The sequence below is a fragment of the Cuculus canorus genome, chromosome 25 (genome assembly GCF_017976375.1).
Source record: "Cuculus canorus isolate bCucCan1 chromosome 25, bCucCan1.pri, whole genome shotgun sequence".
NCBI lineage: Eukaryota > Metazoa > Chordata > Aves > Cuculiformes > Cuculidae > Cuculus > Cuculus canorus.
The window spans coordinates 5,116,312-5,134,149 of NC_071425.1; the positions used below are offsets into that span (position 1 = coordinate 5,116,312).

A 17,838-nucleotide genomic window follows, 5' to 3' on the forward strand; every position below is an offset into this window, starting at 1 on the left:
TCAGCATTATTTCCACTTCTGTTTGCAATTAAACAGAGCAGCCCTCACTGCCCCCGCCAGTTCCTCTCACCTCGCGGGTGAAAAACAAAAGAAGAGAAAAATCATCTGTTCTTTCAAAGGCATCCTGAGAGCTTCGGCTCCAAGCGCCTGCTCTGGGCTCTTCTCCAAATGAAAGGCAAACCAACTGGCCCCGGCAGACCCAAGGGAACACTCATGAAGTTCTCATCTCTCCCAACCACATCAGCGTGGTGGGGTACCACGGAGGGCGCTGGATATGCTTCCCAGGGAAGGGAGTGGTGGGTGCAGCAGCCTGGGGCTGCCGAAGGGATGGGGCAGCCCTGAAGAGAGAAATGAGAAAATAGAACCCTGAGTGAACACCGAGCGGCTGAGGGACGTGGGGTTGTTTAGCCTGGAGAGGCTGAGGGGAGACCTTATTGCTTTCTACAACTATGTTAAAGGAGGCTGTGGAGAGGAGGGAGCTGGGCTCTTCTCCCAAGGGACAGGGACAGGACAAGGGGGAATGGCCTCAAGCTCCGCCAGGGGAGGGTCAGACTGGATATCAGGAAAGAATTTTTCACAGGAAGGTTCATGGGGTGCTGGCAGAGGCTGCCCAGGGAGGGGGTGGAGTGCCCATCCCTGGAGGGGTTTAAAAGACAGGCAGACGAGGTGCTCAGGGACATGGTTTAGTGGCAGATAGGAATGGTTGGATTCAATGATTCAAGAGGTCTTTTCCAACCTGGCGATTCTATGATTCTATGAACGGCTGCTGGCAGCCACTCCTGCTGCGGTGCCCGTGCTCTGCGCCCGCAGAATGCCACCAACCTCACTGCTTCAGCAGAATTGCTCTGCTACAACAGCTTTGGTGCAGTTCACCCGCAGTCTTCCATCCACTGTTCATCCCTCTGGATGGAGCAGGTTCAGCCAAATACAGCCCCATCTCCCAACCCCTGGGGGGCAACAGAAATTCCAGCCCTCTCCCAAGGACTCTGCTCACTCCGATATCTTCCTCCAACTCAGGAGTCATCCACAAGCAAATGTTGCCCGTCCTCCTCCATCTGACTCTTCCGAACAACAACTGGTGAAGAAGAGCCACCATACCCACAGGACACATAACCCAGCAATGTCAGGAATGAACACAACACCTTGCACTCACCTGGGCAGCCCTTGAGCCTCCTCCTCCCCTGGAGACAGGTAGGTGTAATTTCTGCTTTGTGTTCCCTGCTTGTTAGGGACACAGGGAAAGACAAGCTTTGTTTTTCTCAAATAAAAGCCCATCCTCCCCTTCAAAAGAAAGGGAAGAAAATAGGTGGGGAAGGAAATTTTATTTCCAAGCTTCTAAGAGAATCTTACAAACCACAGAGAGTAAAAAAAATGCAAAACTATATATATATATTTTTTTTTATATATATATATATATATTTGACAGGGTCCTTTTAAGCACTTCTTCACATTATTCCAATGGCGATAAGAGATCCCACTTAACCATAAATGCGTTTTTCCCCATAATCCTGATCACTGCTGACAGCTGACAAAACTCTTCTCATACAAACTTTCCCCTAGACTGGACAGATTTCTTTTCTTGAAAGTAAAGGAGAAGGAAAGAGAACAAAGTTAATCAAAGAGAGGAAAAATAAAAACAAAACCAAAAAAAAAACCAAAAAAGACAGAAAATCTCTTAAGCACAGCCTTCTCAAGTAGAGCTGTGTGAAAGCCCAACATCTCCTTATAGGCTCCCAGCACTCTTCCATGGCACGGGCATTCCTCCGGCACCAATAACTCCCCACCAGCCCAACCCTGCCCAGCTGCACCTCAGCACTACTCTTTGCTCACTCCTTCCCACCAATCCTAACCTCAACCTTCATTTTTTAGGACCTCCCAACAGCTCCACTCGAGCCAGGAGGAGTTAATCCAGGACCTCCTTTCCACCAGCAGCACAGCTTCCAGCTCAGCTTCCCTCCTGTTATTCCAAGCATCCTCGCAGCAGGGATGCCAGCACACTCCAAGTTTGCTGCTTGGTACATCAATGCCTGCTGGCGATGAGGAGGAATTTAAGCGTGGCTTTTCTGGCACTCATGTCAGAAAACCATGGGCCCACGGACAAAACCAACAGCTCCAAACCAGAAAAGACCTCAGGAAATAAATGCAGAGAAAGCCAAGAGGGACAAACCGAGCTGGGGCAGCTCCACGCACTCCAGGTTTTTGCTTGCCCTGAAATGTCGTGTTAGCTTTTGGACATTGCCAAAAAGTAAACAGAACCCCAATGATCCCTCATTCCCTCATCCCACCCCCCAACAGTTTCTTAAACACTTAATGTCCAGCTTAAGTGAAAGCAACAGGTTTTTAAATCCACACAAGTGTCAAAAAGGAGAGTAACAAAAATGAGCCAATTCCCATTGTCGTCACAACAGAAAAAAAACCCCAACTCGAGCCTCGGAGGCAGAGGTTGCAAAACACAACGTCTCTTGTAGGGGCTGCACCACCCCACTTCAGGGGTCTGAGGGGCTTTTGGGGTCCCATTCCAGCAGGGAACTCCCCTCAGGGCCTGAAGATCTCTCCCTGTCTCCAGAAATCCTCCGTTCTGACCCTGGGACCGGGGATGCTGCCGCAGGATGGAGGAGGAAGGCTCAGCCCCAGGGACCTCACGCCTTCCTGCAGAGCTCAAGAGCCAGAAGGGGGCTTAGCCTTGCACCACCTTCCTCCTCCTCCGCTACATCCTACACATAAAACAGGCAACTCCACACACCCCAGCCAGCTGTGTGAAAGAACGTATATATTCAGCACGCACTCAATACAGTATAGCAAAAAAAATGCTACCATTTCCTTTTTTTTTAAAAAAAAAAAAAAAAACAAAAACACAAACAAACACCAAACTTTCAAAAGAACCACCAAAGCTTCCACAGCGCTCCCCACCCTGATGCTCGTCCTTCTGGCCCAAACCAGCGGCAAGCAACCCCAGCCCTGTGCTGTCCCTGCCCGGCAAGGGACAGAGGGTGGCCCTGGCTCTCCGACAGCACCTCTTGCCGTGGCTCCTCCTGCAAGGATGCTCCATCAGAGAGGGGTTCGCTCCGGTGTTGTCCCGCGCAGTTGTTTTGAGTGGGACGTGCACCAAAGAAAATGGAAAGCGGGACAGGTTCTGGCTGCCAGCCCAGGGGTGCAGCCCTAGGGATGTGCCAGGGAGGAGAGGGGATGCCATCGCTGATGCCAGGGGAAGGTCCACGCTCACATCGCTGCAACAGCACCTCCACTGCTTTCCGCCAGAGGTGGGGGACGAGGCTGAGGAGGAGGAGGAGAGGAGCGGCGCGGTGGCAGGGACAGGGGGGCTGGCAGGACCCTCGCTGCTGCATGCGGAGAGGAGGTAGATTGGCTTTAAGAGACCTCTTGCCCAGGAGGACATCTTCTCAGACACCAGCTCGGTTCCTGGGAGGGGGGAATGAGCCCACGACAGGGCCCTGAGTGCCCGTGCTTGCCTTCTCCCAAGGGGAAGGTGTCTCAGAGCCCGCTCATGCCACCAGAAAGCGCTTGAACTGGGCGAAGACAACTTTCCTTTAATCTTTTTTTAGCCCTGAAACTGCCTCCACAGCTTCTGCGGACAAACTCCTGGCAGTGGGGGACAAGCCCGGAGGTGGTGGCAGCGACCCAAAGGGGAGGAAGGACCCCAGTTCCCTCCACTCGCCCACCTGGCTGGACCCCAAGCCCAGCTCCAGCCCCTCTCCCAGCCCTGCTGCAACGGTCCTGCCTCCGCCCTGCCCCGCGTGCCGTGGGGATAGCGTGTGTGATGCCCTCCATCCTCCCCCCTCCCCTGGTCCCCATCCCCAGCGTCCCCCCTGCCGTTAGTCTTGCTGCTCGTTCATCTCCATGTCTGACACCAGGATGTTCTTCTCGGCGGATTCGCTGGGGTTGGAGGTGGTGCGGCTGTAACGGGCACTTTCGAAGGCGCCGCGCTCCGCACTCTGACGACGCTTGTACAGGTAGACAACGACGCCCAGCACGACGCACAGCGACAGCGTTGACACCACCACCACCGCGATGGCCGTCGTGTTCTCCGGCAGAGCTGCAGGGATGGACAAAGGCTGAAGAAAGGCAGTTTGCCGTCTCCCACCGTCTCATCCCACAGGAGGGGCTCTGGGTGATGGATCTCCAGCCAGATGGGGCTCTTGAGTTGCGTCAGAGTGGGACAGGACCAGAGTCTGCTTTGATATTCTGGGGACAGCCTGCCTGTGACAAGGTTCCTGGGGTTGGGCAGCCTCGCTGGGTCACTTCTGATGTTCATTAACATCTGGCAGCGGCCTGGGATGGATCTTTCTGATCCCACCAGCAGATGTGGTGTCCATCCCCATGCCTGGCTGGGTGTCTTTAGCAAGGGCAGGAGAGCTCAGCAAGAGGTTGGCTGGACACCCTCCTCTGCAGAGGGATGACTCCTGCTGCTGTAAAGTCCTAACCCAGGCCAAAGCCACCTGGAAATGGGATTTCCCACCCACAAACACCATTTCTCTGGTTATTAATACAAGCCAGGCTGCAGCGCAGGCCTCCAGGACCAGTTCTCGGTCCCGCTGCCGTGCCCAGGTTGACGGTGCCACTCACCTGCCCTGGAAAAGCTGCTCTCCTCCACTGCAACAGCAACACAGACAGATGAGTGCATGGCCACGGCACCCTCCCCTCTTCCCAGTACCGACACCAGCAGTCCCATGTCCTCAGCTGCTCCCAGCGCCGCTGGGCAATGCACAGCTACGCAGCTCCTCCAGCTCCGCCCCACCACCACCTCACCAACCTCGTCCTGTTGTTGACCTTGCCACCAAGATGCACCAGCCCACCACCAAGCCCCATGAAGACCTGCAGACCCCAGCTCTGACCCCTACAACCCCTCTAACACTTGGAATTGCCCAACACACGTGGCCTGCGGGACACAGCTCTGCCCTGCAGCACCCAGCCCTCAGCTCACCCCGCATCAGCCCAGGTCCCTTGGGTGGTAGAGGGGCCCCTACCTCGGGGTATCTTGCAGATGACCCCCATGGTGACATTGGTGCAGGAGCCCAGGCGCCAGACGCCGTTGCTGCTCTGGATCCAGTAGCAGCTGTTCTGGCTGAGCATGCTGGGCCCCGTGTCGTGCTGGCCCCAGTTGGAGTAGTTCACAGCGGTGTTGTCATGCCAAACCAAGGTGCCACCTGGAAAACAGGAGGAATTAGGTCTGGAGAGGCTGAAAGGGATGCCCCACCTTTGTCCCGGTTCAGAAAGCACTGGGAGATGGCATGGGGCAAAAGGGAGGTGGCATGGGGAGATAAGGAGATGCAAGGTGTGATGGGGCAAAAGGGAGGACCAGAAGCATCTTCCTGAACCTGCAGGCTCCAGAGCCTTGAAAGAAGCTGGGGGCTTGAAAGCCACAGCTTCCATCCCACCGAGCCAGAGGAGGATGGCATGTCCACCATGGCCTGTGGCAACGGGGCTCCTCGTTACACCATGGCATGAGCCCCCCACACTGCTGCCACCACCAAGAGCTTCCTCTGCTCACTGCAGACCTGGCGGGAATTCATAGGATTTAAGGATAAAACCTTGTTCCTTCCCTTTTACCTTTGGGGTTGAAGGTCATGCCCAGCCAGGCACCCTTGGATGGGCCCTCATATGCTTGGAGGTGCTCCCACACAAAGACATTCTCCATCTCGTCCTGGATGGACAACACCGTGCCACCAACTGCAGAATAAAGAGTGTCAGGGAAGAGCTCAGAGCTTGGAGGATGGAGCACAGGAGCCCAGAGGACAAAGCTGAGGAACCACACACAAACCCTATAGGAGTTGGGGAACCCAACATATAACAGCAAGGAGATGATGGCTGACCAACGCTGGACATGGGCACAGGGACAGGGGTCACAGAATCGCGGAATCATTTGGCTTGGAAAAGATCTTTAAGATGACATTGAGTCCAACCATAAACCAAACACTGCCAACTCCAACACTGAATCATATTCCTTAGCACCACATCTACGCATCTTTTAAGTATGTCCAGGGATGGGGACTCCACCGCTTCCCTGGGTGGCCGATTCCAGTGCTTGACAACCCTTTCAGTGAAATAGTAATTCCCAATATGCAGTCCAAACCTCCCCTGGCACAACTTGAGGCCATTCATGCACCCACAGGCAACCTGGGAAGACCGCTGTCTTCCATTTCCAAGGCTGCATCTCCCCCATCTGGCCACCACACCTCCCAGTACCTTTCTGGCACCTCCTCATGGCGTCTTTCTGCCCCAAGGTGATCTCCATGTGGAAGGTGTAGCAGTGGTCCCGGAAAGGGATCCAAGATGAGTCCTCCAATGACTTGGGGCAGCTGCCGCTGTAGCTCCATTTGTGCGTGCGGGGGGCATCTGGGGAGCACACAGTGCACTGAGTAGGGGGCACACGGTGTCTGAGTCCCACAGCACGTTGGGGCACCAACCGGCAGTCGTGACACACACACACTGCTCCACAAGGTCCTTGTTGGGATGCTACCTCCAAGCTTGGGTGCTCCCCACCCAGTCCACCTCCTGCCGATGCCGTGTGTCCCCCTACCTGCTCGGAGCTGGCAGATGCCCCCCTGCAGCTTGGTGTCACAGCCAGCGGTGCGCCAGCTCCCGTCCACATCCATGTAGGAGCAGCCGGCAACCTGCTGGGGCTCTCCGTCCTGCCAGTTGGTGTAGAAGAGGTTCTCCTCTGTCAGCCACGAGTAGCTCCGACCTCCCTGGAGAATCAAGGTGAGGAAATGAAGGGGGACTTCCACAATCCCCTGGGGAACCCTCATCCCGGGCATCTGCTCCCTTCCCTCACCTCGTCGTTGGCCAACCCGATCCAGAGCGGAGCCCGCAGGCTGCTCACGGCCTGGGTGAGGAAAGCCTGGCTGTAGGGGTCGGAGATGGTGACCAGGGTGGCGTTGAGGGTCTCGCAGAGCAGCAGCGCCTCGTGCCACCTGAGGGGTTTCTGCAGGATGCGGTAAGTGCTGTTGTGGTAAAAGAGGGTGCCGGTGGGCGAGGGGGGGTACGGCGTCCGCACGGGGCTCAGGGACGGGTCTGGGGGAGTAAAGAGACATGGTCAGAGGGCATGGAGGACACTCCCAGGAGGTCACCCCCTCATCCATCTCTGCCCCCAAGCTACGGGGTCCCTGGCAGCAGTGTGCACGAGGCACGGGCACCTGGGGACACCCCATGCAACCAGAGAGGTCAGAGGCAAATCCATAGGGGTGATGAGCAGTGACACGCTGGTGCCATCCCCACCTTGAGGTTGCCCATCAGCATGCATGTCCCTATAGAACACACAGAGCCAGGCTCTTGCGCAGAGGTTTGGGGGCGCTCCACAACCTGCTGCGACCAGGGACCTTCTCCCCAAGTCAAGCCCATGTCCTCAAGCTCCCCTCAAAGCTGAGCCCATCGCCTCGAGCTCTCTGGCCACGGCTCCACCACAGCACGGGGCACCGGGGCAGTGGTGGGAGGTCCCCAGCGAGCAGAGCCTGGGGCTGTGCCCCCCTTGTCCCCACTACCTATGCTCCGCTGGCAGATGTAGCCGTGCTTCTCCTCCAGGCAGCTCCGGTCGTCCCAGCGCCCCGTGAAGTGAGGGGGTGAGCCGTGCCACACCACCACGCAGTTGGTCTGCACAGCCAAGCCACAAGGTCAGCCCTCAGCATCATTCCCCCACCGCCACGGATACCCCCACCCCAGGGCCAGATCCTGCTCTGCCTTCAAAGAGCCGCTCCGGCACGCTAAAACCTTCCATCCTTATGGTGGGACGTAGGGCTGAGACCCTCCCAGGGGATGGGGGATGCTATGGAGGGGTCTCGCTCACCGGCTTGTCGCGGGGACCAGAGGCGCTGCAGCCCGAGGGCTCGCCGGGTGCCCAGTTCACGTGCCGCAGCGGCTCACCCTCCACCCACTGGAACTCTCGCTGGGCATCGTGGAGGCCGATCCAGAGGTCGAAGGAGATGTTGGGCAGCATGGACGTGATGAAAGCTGCAAGTGACGAGCAAGGCGCTGAGGACGAGCCCCGGCACATCCCAAGCCAGTGGGACCAGTGGGGGCCAGGAGGACCTACCCTGCTCCAGGGGGCTGGTGAGGGTGGCCAGGACGGCGCCCTGGCTCTCACACGCCTGCTTCGCCTCCGGCCACTTCACTATCTCAGCTTTGTCATGGCCGTTGAAGCTGAAACACTGCAGGAGTGGGGACATGGGACGTTTCAGCGCGTACAGCCGCCCTCCTCACCCCGATGGTCCTTCTCCCCTTTGCACCCTCCACCTCATCACACCCTCACTCTCTCATGTGCTCCAAACACACCTCTCCCAGCATCCCTGCGCACGCACCCCTCAGCGTTTCCTCTAAAACACATGCTCGCATCCCTCTCCACCCCACCATCTCCACCTTGGCAGGGCTGGGGGAGGCCAAGAGGTGGCCATCCCCTCCTCGTCCTGCTGTACCTTGCTGAGGAAGGGAAACCAGCCACGGGGACAGCCTCCGCTGACAGGACTGGGCAGCGGTGGGAGAGACGGCTTCACAGCTGTCCCGTTGCTCCGCTTGCAGATGTAGGGCAGCGCCGTCAGGCACTTCTGGTCCCCCCAGTCCTCTGCGGGGAGCGACAGGCTGGGCATGAGACCCCACCGCCCTGGCCGAGGGCTGTCCCTGCTCAGCCTGTGGCCCCAGCCCCTCACCTCTGCTGGCCGTCATGTACACACACTTCTTGTCCTTGTTGATGGGTCGGGGCTTGCCTGGCGCCCAGGAGACAAAGTTGAGGAGCGACCCATCGGACCACCTGGGAAAGGCACCATCAGGAGCACGAGACCGAGCAGTGACTTGGTGAATGGGACCAGCTGAATGCCCTGACTCGGAGCGTTCCCCACCACTGCCCTCTCTTGGGTGAGGAACCTCCATCCCAGCACCCCAGGATGAGACCCCAAGAGGTAGGTGCTGAACCACAGTGCTCCAAGAGCTCGTGACAGCGGCGTGGGGACACTCAGGGATGTGGTGGTTCGCCTCCAACTTACTTGAACCTCCCGTTATTCTCGTAGGTGTGCAGCCCAATCCACCAGTGCTGCTCCTGGCCCCTGGAGAACTGCAAGCCCAGAGAGGACACATCAGTGCCCTGCATGGACTGGGTGTCCCTGGGGACAACAGTGGCCACCAAGGGCGTGGGGAACGGGCATCGCTTGCAGCAGGACAAAAAGCAGCACCTTGTTGAGCCCCAAACCCACATCACCGCACAAGACCCACCACAACCCCATCACAGCCAGGCTGTCGGCAAGTAACGTCCCTCCAGCAAAGGATGGAGGAAGCTGGGAAGGGAGAAGCCCGGGGAGTGAGTGGAGCCCATCGGTGCTTGGGGAGGTTCCCATCCCCCTGGTACCTTCTTCAGGTTCTGGCCCAGGAAGCGCAGCTCGGCCTCGCTGTGCACCGACGCCAGCTCTGCCTGGAACCAGCTGCAGATGCGCTGTGCTTGCACCCACGTCGAGTGGTGCTCGAAGAACTTGTACTCAGCCTCCTCGTACCTCACCCACTCTTTGCTGCCTGCAGGCAGGGACTGCTGTCACGCTGCGGCTGTGCCGCCCCCGGCTGCAGCCACCAGCACCCACCGCCCTGTCCCTCGGTCACCCATGCAGTTGGGCTGCTTTGCTTTTGCCCCTCTCCTGCAGGGAGAAGCTCAGCATCCAGCCCCAAGGCCTAATCCTGCCTGGTCCCTGCAGCCCTGCTCTGCATTCCTGGGATCCCCTCCCTCCTACAACCCCACACAGGATGTGTCCTCCTCCGGGTAAAGCTGCAGGGATGCCCCGCAAGGACCGTGCCTTGCTCATGCATGCGACGAGGTGGTGGATGCCCAGGAAGGATGGTTTACACTGGACACACACAGCCATGGCCAACACACCTTGGGTGGTGATCTCTGGCTCCTTCACGTCAGCACCTGGAAAAAAGGCAAGGAGAGGCTGTGAGGTTGGGATGCTCCCGCTGATGCTGTCCTGAAAACGGCCTGGGGGGTCCCCAGGATGGGAAGCATCTCTCCCACCTCCTGAATTAGGACTCAGCCTCCCATAAAGGCACAACCCTTGAAAGGGACGTGACAGAAGGTCCCCAATTCGCCTGTTCCACCATCCCACCATCCATCCTCTGCCAGGTTGTTCACAGCTGAAGGGTCTGGGGGCCTCTTTGCCGGGTACCTTTGGGCAGTTTGCAGATCCAGTCCAGCTGGGCTTCGCACTGCATCGGCATCCACTGCAGGGAGGCCAGGTCCAGCACCACGCAGGTCCGGATGTCGTCATCATCATAGTTACTGCGGTCAAAGTTGCGGTAGAAAAACTGGGGATCGAGAGAGACGGGCGGTGTTGGGCATTTCCACCAGCGTCAGATTTGCCCCTCCTGGACCGGAGCCATCTCGCTGCAATCCCCCCCGACTCACGCCCAGCCCGTCGCTCCACTTCCAGCTCCTGTCGCCTGTGGGGTCCCGCCGGTTCAGGCCGATCCAGAACCAGTGCTGCTCGTGGACCTCTGGCTCCGACTCCCTGCATGGTGCCAGGGGGAAGGGTGAGAACACCACCCCTACCAAACCAGAGGTTTTTATATTTACATACAAATATATTTTTATAACCTGGCCTTTTTTTGTTTGTTTTCAAAGCCTGCTGTCCCCCCGATACCCAAAGGCGAGAGCTTGGATAACAGACGCTGACTCAGAGCTGAAGGAGTTTTAAACCCCAGCTCCATCCCCAAATTACACCGAATTTCCTGCACTTCTCCTGCATCCCCTGTTCAGTGGAGCCACACCGACCAATGCACTCTCTGTACACACATTCGCACTTGCAGAGCCTCATCCACGTCTCGTCCACACACGGCAGAGCACGGGGATGGGCGTGAGCTTGGGCCAAGAGCGCTTGCGCAGTGGGACATGCATCAGCGCGGCCAACCCCTCACCCAAAAATCTTGTTGAGGGTGTTGGCAACAAAGTGCTCCTCCTCGTAGCTGCCCAGGCTGAGCAGCTGGGCCCCCAGCTCCCGGCAAAACTCCTGCGCTGCGATCCACGTCTTCTTCTCTTGCAGTTTTTCAAAGTTGAACACCTGAGGAGGGAGGAACCGGCCACAAAGGGGGCTCAGCACCAGGAGAGGAGCACAGCATCGTCCTCACCATGCAAGCAGCAACATCCCGGGGCACGCTGCCACCACCCGGCCCGAGTCAGGCTTGTGGGGTCCGAGGTGTCCTTTGTATGCACCAAAACACGCTCCTCCAGCCCCTTCTGCACCCGTCGGGAGGCACGTGGACCCTCATATCGGCCAGAACAAGCTCCCCCAGCACCCCTTACCTTGTAGCAGTGGCGGAGCTTGGAGTCGGAGCTCCATCCCGGGGGGCAGGAGGCGGTGAGGCTGGGCGTGGGGTAGGGGCTGGGCAGCTCGGGGTTGACCGGAGTGCCCAGGTTCTGCCGGCAGATGTACTTGGCCTTGAAGGTGCTGCAGTTCTTCACCTCCCACAGCCCCATGGAGCTGCCGGTGGCCAGGGCCACGCAGCCACCCTTGTTGTAACCTGGAGCGCTCACGGGAGTGCAAAGGATGCCAACCTTAGGGTCGGACTGCGCCAGCCCCCACCACACGTGAGGACATCCCCATCCCACCCACGGCCACCCCCTTACCGGGCTGGTCACGGTTCCAGTGGGTGTACATAACCTCATCGCCGCTCAGCCAGCGGAAGGCGCCTGTCTCATTGATGTCCTGCAGTGCTGTCCAAAAATACTCCCCATCCCAACCGTAGATGAGGCTGCTGACGTAGGCCTGCTCGAACCTGGAGGGGCAGTGAGAGCAGGTGACGCTGTGAGCAGCCCGTGCCACCCCACGGGCCACCAGCAAAGCCCAGCTGTTGGCTCACACCCTGCCTTGGGGGGCTCATCTAGGGGCAAACCCACCACCGCTGGCATGGCGCTAACCTGTTGGTGATGGTGACCAGCGTGGAGCCATAGTCGGAGCACGTCTTGCGGGCATCACTGTAGGGGACGCGGTCCTCGCCCAGCCAGAAGCAGGAGGGGCTGTGCCACTTCCAGCCCTGGAAACGGGTGATGGGGGACATCCACAACTGCTCACTCCAGCCCTCCCGAGAAGGACAGGAGAAAAGCCAGCACGGTGAGAGCAACATCCCACATCCCCTGCCACCACCTCCACCTTCTCCAGGGAGGTCTCCTGCCCCCGACCACCCTGGCTTGACCCCGCTCAGCTTTGAGCTCTACCACGTCCCCGGCCCCAGAGGACACGGATGCAAGGAAAACAAACACCCAGGCAGCTTCAAAGCTGGGAAAATATCTCTCCCTGCCAATGTCCAGCCCCGGTCGGGGCGCAGGGAGGGGAACACAATCCTCCTCTATATGCCGCAGGGCTGAATCCAGAGTGAGTCCCACCACATCCCTGCTTTAATCCCTCGCCTTGTTGATGTTGGAGCCTCTCCGGGGCTGGAGACACAATAGTGCCTGTTTTCTGGCAGAGCAGGGAGCGGGGTGGGCCTGGGGCTGGTAGCAGCGGCACAGAGAGGGACACGGGGGTTCATCTGTGAGAGGGGACACACACGTGATAGAACAAGCTGGGGTGGAAAGAGGAAAGCGGCTCAGCCAGGGAAGCAAGCGGCCCCAGGCTTGGTAGGAAGCATCACTGGGATCCCTTCGTATTGGAAGGACGCTGGGAGACATTGGCCATCTGCAGCAGCAGCAGCACGGTGGGAAGGGAAGGAGGAGAGCAGCTTTGGGAGACCAAGAAGAAAATGACCCCAAATCTCATTTTTTCCCCCTCAAGCTCCTACTCCTGCAGACTCTTCCCAAAGTTAGCAAACCCAGGTACGGACCCATCACCTGGGTCCCACCTGGAACAGCACGGACAGCCCTGAGCAGCCAGGAAGGATGGTTGGCATGGGGCAGTGCAGGGCCCTTCTGTCCCCAGAGGGTCTGGATCCCCTAGAGGGGTCTCCAAACAGTCCAGGGCCTCAGCATTACTAAAACCACACGGGTGCTCTCCCACACATCGAGCACCACAGCAAGCCCTTGTGATCCAAAAAGGGGCCAAGATGTGACCATCAACCGCAACTGCTGCCTCTAAGGCTGTTGAAAAAATAAAGTGGGGTTGGAAAGGGTGAGAAAAAGCAACAAAGCCACCAAGAAAAACCAGCAGAGTGGCTGGAGCAGACTGGGACCAATCCTCCAAGCAAGATGCTGTCTTGTTTCCATCAGTCTCTGCATCTGGGAGGCAAATGGCCCCATTGAGGATGAGGAGGGCGAGAAAGGATAGGAAAACTATCTTTCCTCGGTTTATTTATCCTTCCAGTTTGTTTCCCAGCAGATACATCTCTCTGCTGGGCACCAGAGCCTGGGTAGGCTGGTGACTGGAGAGGCAGTTGGGAGTTCAAGCTGCATGGGGACAAGCAGGACGGGTGGTGGTGGCACACTGCTGCTGAGCACCTTGTCCCCAGCAGCCACCAGTGCCAGAGATCCAACGGTTCTTCCAGAACCGGGGTTTGTATCTTCTGCTGCGAAGGGGTAAAGACCAGGGAAAAGATATTTGCGCAGCCCGGCAGCACCTCTGCAAGCCAGTCTGGAGGGGCTGCTTTCTAGTCTGAGCGCGAGCTGGCTTGCTTTGAAACGTTGGGAGACATTCAAGAGCGGTGGCGATGCCAGGCTTGCCGCTCGAAGACTTTAAAGAGGCACAAAAGTGACTACCCAGCAAGCGCGGGAACCGAGGAGCCTCAGCCCTGCTCGACAGCTGGGGAAAGTGAGGCAGAGCACTCAGAGCAGGTGAGAACATGCCAGTTTGGTGGCTGTGTCCCCAGAACGCCCTTATCCTGCCCAAAGCACGCAGCGTGCCATCGTCGGGCTGGCAGCTGCCTCCACCGCGCTGGGCTCCCGCGTGGAGCAGCTTTGCTGCCAGGTTCTGGCCCAGGAAGAGGCAAAGGAAAAAAAAAATGAATGTCCCTGTTGGCAACCAAGCCAGCTGAAAGGGGAGGATCTTGGATGATAGAGACATGCGTCCTAATTTCTTCGCGCAGCCTCATGAAACCATGGAAGCGAGGGGCTCAGCAGCCCCAGGATGCTCTGCCACTGCAGCAGCCCCCGGGCACAGACCCACAGCTCCGGGTGCTGCTCATCGGGGCTCCCTGAAATGGTTTTGGGGAAAAGGTTCCCCATGACCCCGAGCCTCCAGTATCAGGCAGAGCTTTGGAGCAGCCAGAGCCACCTCCCGCCCCAGGTTCCCCTCACCTTTCGGCACCCATGGTCATCCTCCTCCTTCTCCTGGCTCACCCGTCCAGGCTTTTTGCAGATGGACGGCAGGGTCTGGTTGCATGGGCTGTCATTCCACCTCCCTTCCTGCACAGCAAGGAGATGAGCAGGACTGAGTCTATCCAACAGCCTGGAATATTTTCCAGCCCCACCTTGGATCCACAGACTTTCCTTCCCTACATGAAATCCCCAAGGATGCTCTGCTGGCTCCCAACAGCTGAGAGGAGCCAGGTTGAGCCCCAGTTGGAGGGGGCCCCCAAGCTATCCTTCGCCCTGCCACAAGGATGCTCTCTGTGGAGGTGCAGGATGATCCCCCCACCCCAGGGTCTCACCGGTCCCCAGATGGTCACACAGTCTTCCAGGCTGTCGCGGAAGTTGTTGGGCTCAAAGGGGTGCCAGTACGTGAACCTCACAGGCGTCCCATCCGACCACTCGAAGTTCATCTGCAGCTTGAGGTCATTTAGGCCAATCCAGAGCTCTTCCACATCTGTCAAGATAAGAAGATCAAGGGTGAAATTCCCTCTACTTGGCTAAAACCTTGCAGAAATCCTCCCCTATGACATGAGCTGCCCACGATGGGACTACAATTCAACAAAGCATCTACTGAAACTCCAGGACTCAGCCTTTAGCCCCAGCGGTGCCAGCAGGCAGGGGAGAGCAGGGCAAGGCAGCTCCTGCCTGCACGGACGGACCCACGGAGGAGGAAAACCAGAGCCATTTGCCATTGTTTTTCACAGAGAGGTGCTGGCAGCAGCAGAATGGTCCAAGTCCAGCCCCGTGGGCTCACATCCAGCAAGCTACTGGTTTTCAAACATTCCCTCCCATCTTATCCCTGTCTGGGAGTGCTGGCACGTTCCCCCCCTCCTTTCTCCACTCTTCTCCAGCTTCTGCCTCCCGCAGCATCAAATCCCTTCAGCATCCATCCCCTCCCTGGTCCCCACTGTGGACTGGGTTCCGCAGCATCCCCTGTGATGGGTTTGGCTGCCAGGCTCTCCCTCTGCAGAGCCGGGACAGGCTGGGGGCTTGCGGGAGCGTGTAATTTGGCCAGAGGGGCTGTGTTTGGACAGGAACAGCAAAACCCAACCCCAGGGTGACCCTAACGCAGGGTGGCACAAGCCGGGTCTGGAGGATGGTGGCAAAGATGCTCCCCTGCACCACTGCGTGACTGCTCAGGCTGGAACTTCCCAGCTCCAACACATCCCAGCGTGGGAAACTTCAACACACGAAAACAGAACTGGGAAGAAAAACCTGGGGCACCACAGGCAGGCATTCCCACTTCACTTGACTTTGTCCTCATGTCCCGGGCAGATCCAGCAGCAGGAGGTGCAGCCTCCTCCTCCAAGCTCAGCAGGACCTTTTTTCCCCATCTTTTTCTGCATCAACCCACTGGGATTGGTGTCATTCCCAGCTGCAGCTGTGTATTTTCTTCCTTGGCACCACATGCTCCCAGTAACAGCTTCTACATTTGCCACATGCAGGATGTGTCCAGGGCATGGACTCCTCCAAGCAGCACATCACCTCCCAACCTGGGGCCTCCACTCCCTCCACAGCCATGAATCGATTCAACTTTGCACCCTCCAACCCATGGAAGTGACCTTCCCACAGACAGGAAAGGTGCTGCGGGCATAGAAGGCTTCTTCTTACCTTGCTTGACCTGCTTGGTGACGAACTCCAGCTCAGAGAGGGTGTGGATGCTGACCAGGTCCCCCCCACTCCGCAAGCAGGTCTTCTTCGCCTCCTGCCAGCTCTTCTTCTCTCCCACCAGGCGGTAGCAGTTGGACTGGAAGGGCTGCCAGCTGGGCTCACAGTCCACCTTCACCTCTGACCACGAGTCTGGCAGGACACAAGGAAGCCTGAGGGCTCCCATCCCACTCTCCAACCCTCTCCTTGGCAAGGAGAGGACCACGGGCATGAACCACAGGGATACGGGGCAACTCGCCCCCCTGCTCACCCGTCAGGAAGGGGTCGGCCGTGGCATTGGGCTTCTTCTTGCAGACGTAGGGGAGGGCGATGCCGCAGTCGCGGTTCTGCCACCCTCCGGAGGACTCGGTGCGGATCACCCCACAGTTCTCCTCACTGGGGTTGTCGGGCTGGTCTGGAAAGCGGGGCGAGGGGGGAACACGCTGCTGAGGAACTGGGGCAGAGCCATCGACGCTGCCCGCAGCTGCTCCAATACCGGTAAAGACCCATTTATTTTGTTATTTTGCATGATGAAGACATGATCCCCCATGCTCACAATTATTTACTGTGCCTCAATGTATGAGCCTCCAAGCACCTCAGGGTTAGAGGTGGGCATCCACAGCTGAGGACCACTCCTCACCCACACTCCAGTATTGAGATGGGACGCAATGACCTTCCAAACAAGGAAGCTCAACCAGGCAATCTCCAGGGCTGCCAAGGGTTTGCGGAGGGACAATTTCCCCTTCAGCATGTTGTGTGCCCCCTCTAGATCCATGGATGTTGGAGGATGCTCTACAACCCCACGGGGCTCTTGCCAGGCAACGAGGGGACATCCTGCAGCAGCACAGGCCACCTCCCCTGCCACAGGGCCATCTCTAGTGGCCACAGGCTGTTCCCCAGCACCTCCAGCACCACCACAACTCTGCCATCTCACCACTCTCCCAGTTGAGGTACTTGAGAGGGGAGTTGTCAGACCACTGCCAGCCTCCGTTGATGTCCAGGTCGTTGAGTCCAATCCAGAGCGTGGAACTGTACCCCGACAGCAGCCCTGGGACCACCAGAGGGGCAGGATCAGTCTCCTTGGCTCCAACTCAACCCCCAGCTGGTCACCATCCCCAAACCAACCACTCGGAGCGGGCAGAGCAACCTGGTACCGCTGATGGTGCCACCAGCTCTGCCTCAGGTGAGGAGGTTGGGGGCGCAGCCAGGCTGCCATCGTCTCACCGTTGATGTAGGTCTGCTCGTGGATCTCGGTGATGCTCAGCAGGTTGGCCCCTTGCTGCTCGCAGCTATTCCAGGCCTCTCGCCATGACAGTGTTGACTGGAAGTTGAACTGGTAGCAGCTGTTGGTGAGGTGGTCCTTGTCCCAGAAGGTCTCGCAGTCGTTGCCTGCAGGGATGAGCAGGATGAGCTACCAACACAGCTTCATTCACAGCTCCAAAACAGCCCAATAACCCAGAAAACCCCAAGAACCTTCGCTGCTCCAGCACCACAGGCTGCTCGTGAGAGGAGGGATGAGGCAGGAGGGAAGGGGAGAGGTAGGAACGCCCCCAGGAGGGATGGACACAGGTTTTCTGCTTTTCCCTATTAGATGCATCACCCCTACTTACTCTTTATGGGGCAGAAGCCCCATCGCTCATCCTTGCCGTAGTCCTGGGTGGTGGCACACCAGAGGTGGCCATCCTCCCGCCCCGTGCTGGTGCACTCGTGAAACCACTGGTTGTCGTACTTGAAGGGGATGGTGCACGGCTTCCCGTGCGAGTTGCCCTGGATGGTGTAAATCTCTGCGGGAAAAGAGGAGCCCTTGCTTGAGGCTGCTTCTACAGGGGACTGGAGGGAGGTTTGGGGTGAGGGGCGCAGGTCGGCCTAGCATGGGGGTTGTCCGCTCCCTATCACCCCAATCCTGCCTGGTTTTACAGCCGAGGTCCCTC

The 17,838-nt window shown here is 58.2% G+C and overlaps 1 protein-coding gene across 1 annotated transcript in view; it reads right to left on the reverse strand.

Annotated features, from left to right (window-relative positions):
* Positions 1–1,398: 1,398 nt before the first annotated feature.
* The window catches only part of MRC2 (mannose receptor C type 2), a 31,270-nt gene continuing 14,830 nt past the window's right edge, over positions 1,399–17,838 (reverse strand). The window contains exons 3-30 of the mRNA XM_054088498.1: positions 17,518–17,691; positions 17,132–17,296; positions 16,842–16,955; positions 16,179–16,322; positions 15,872–16,060; positions 14,560–14,714; positions 14,207–14,314; positions 11,900–12,015; positions 11,609–11,757; positions 11,285–11,502; positions 10,900–11,042; positions 10,391–10,493; positions 10,152–10,290; positions 9,863–9,898; positions 9,347–9,507; positions 8,988–9,055; positions 8,655–8,755; positions 8,424–8,569; positions 8,045–8,159; positions 7,799–7,962; positions 7,497–7,605; positions 6,791–7,029; positions 6,536–6,704; positions 6,202–6,351; positions 5,566–5,685; positions 4,983–5,162; positions 4,582–4,608; positions 1,399–4,051 (exon numbers count right to left, since the gene is read on the reverse strand). Of these exons, the coding sequence (XP_053944473.1) occupies positions 3,831–4,051; positions 4,582–4,608; positions 4,983–5,162; positions 5,566–5,685; positions 6,202–6,351; positions 6,536–6,704; positions 6,791–7,029; positions 7,497–7,605; positions 7,799–7,962; positions 8,045–8,159; positions 8,424–8,569; positions 8,655–8,755; positions 8,988–9,055; positions 9,347–9,507; positions 9,863–9,898; positions 10,152–10,290; positions 10,391–10,493; positions 10,900–11,042; positions 11,285–11,502; positions 11,609–11,757; positions 11,900–12,015; positions 14,207–14,314; positions 14,560–14,714; positions 15,872–16,060; positions 16,179–16,322; positions 16,842–16,955; positions 17,132–17,296; positions 17,518–17,691 (3,923 nt within the window). The 3' untranslated portion in view covers positions 1,399–3,830. The remainder of the gene's footprint in view (positions 4,052–4,581; positions 4,609–4,982; positions 5,163–5,565; positions 5,686–6,201; positions 6,352–6,535; positions 6,705–6,790; positions 7,030–7,496; positions 7,606–7,798; positions 7,963–8,044; positions 8,160–8,423; positions 8,570–8,654; positions 8,756–8,987; positions 9,056–9,346; positions 9,508–9,862; positions 9,899–10,151; positions 10,291–10,390; positions 10,494–10,899; positions 11,043–11,284; positions 11,503–11,608; positions 11,758–11,899; positions 12,016–14,206; positions 14,315–14,559; positions 14,715–15,871; positions 16,061–16,178; positions 16,323–16,841; positions 16,956–17,131; positions 17,297–17,517; positions 17,692–17,838) is intronic.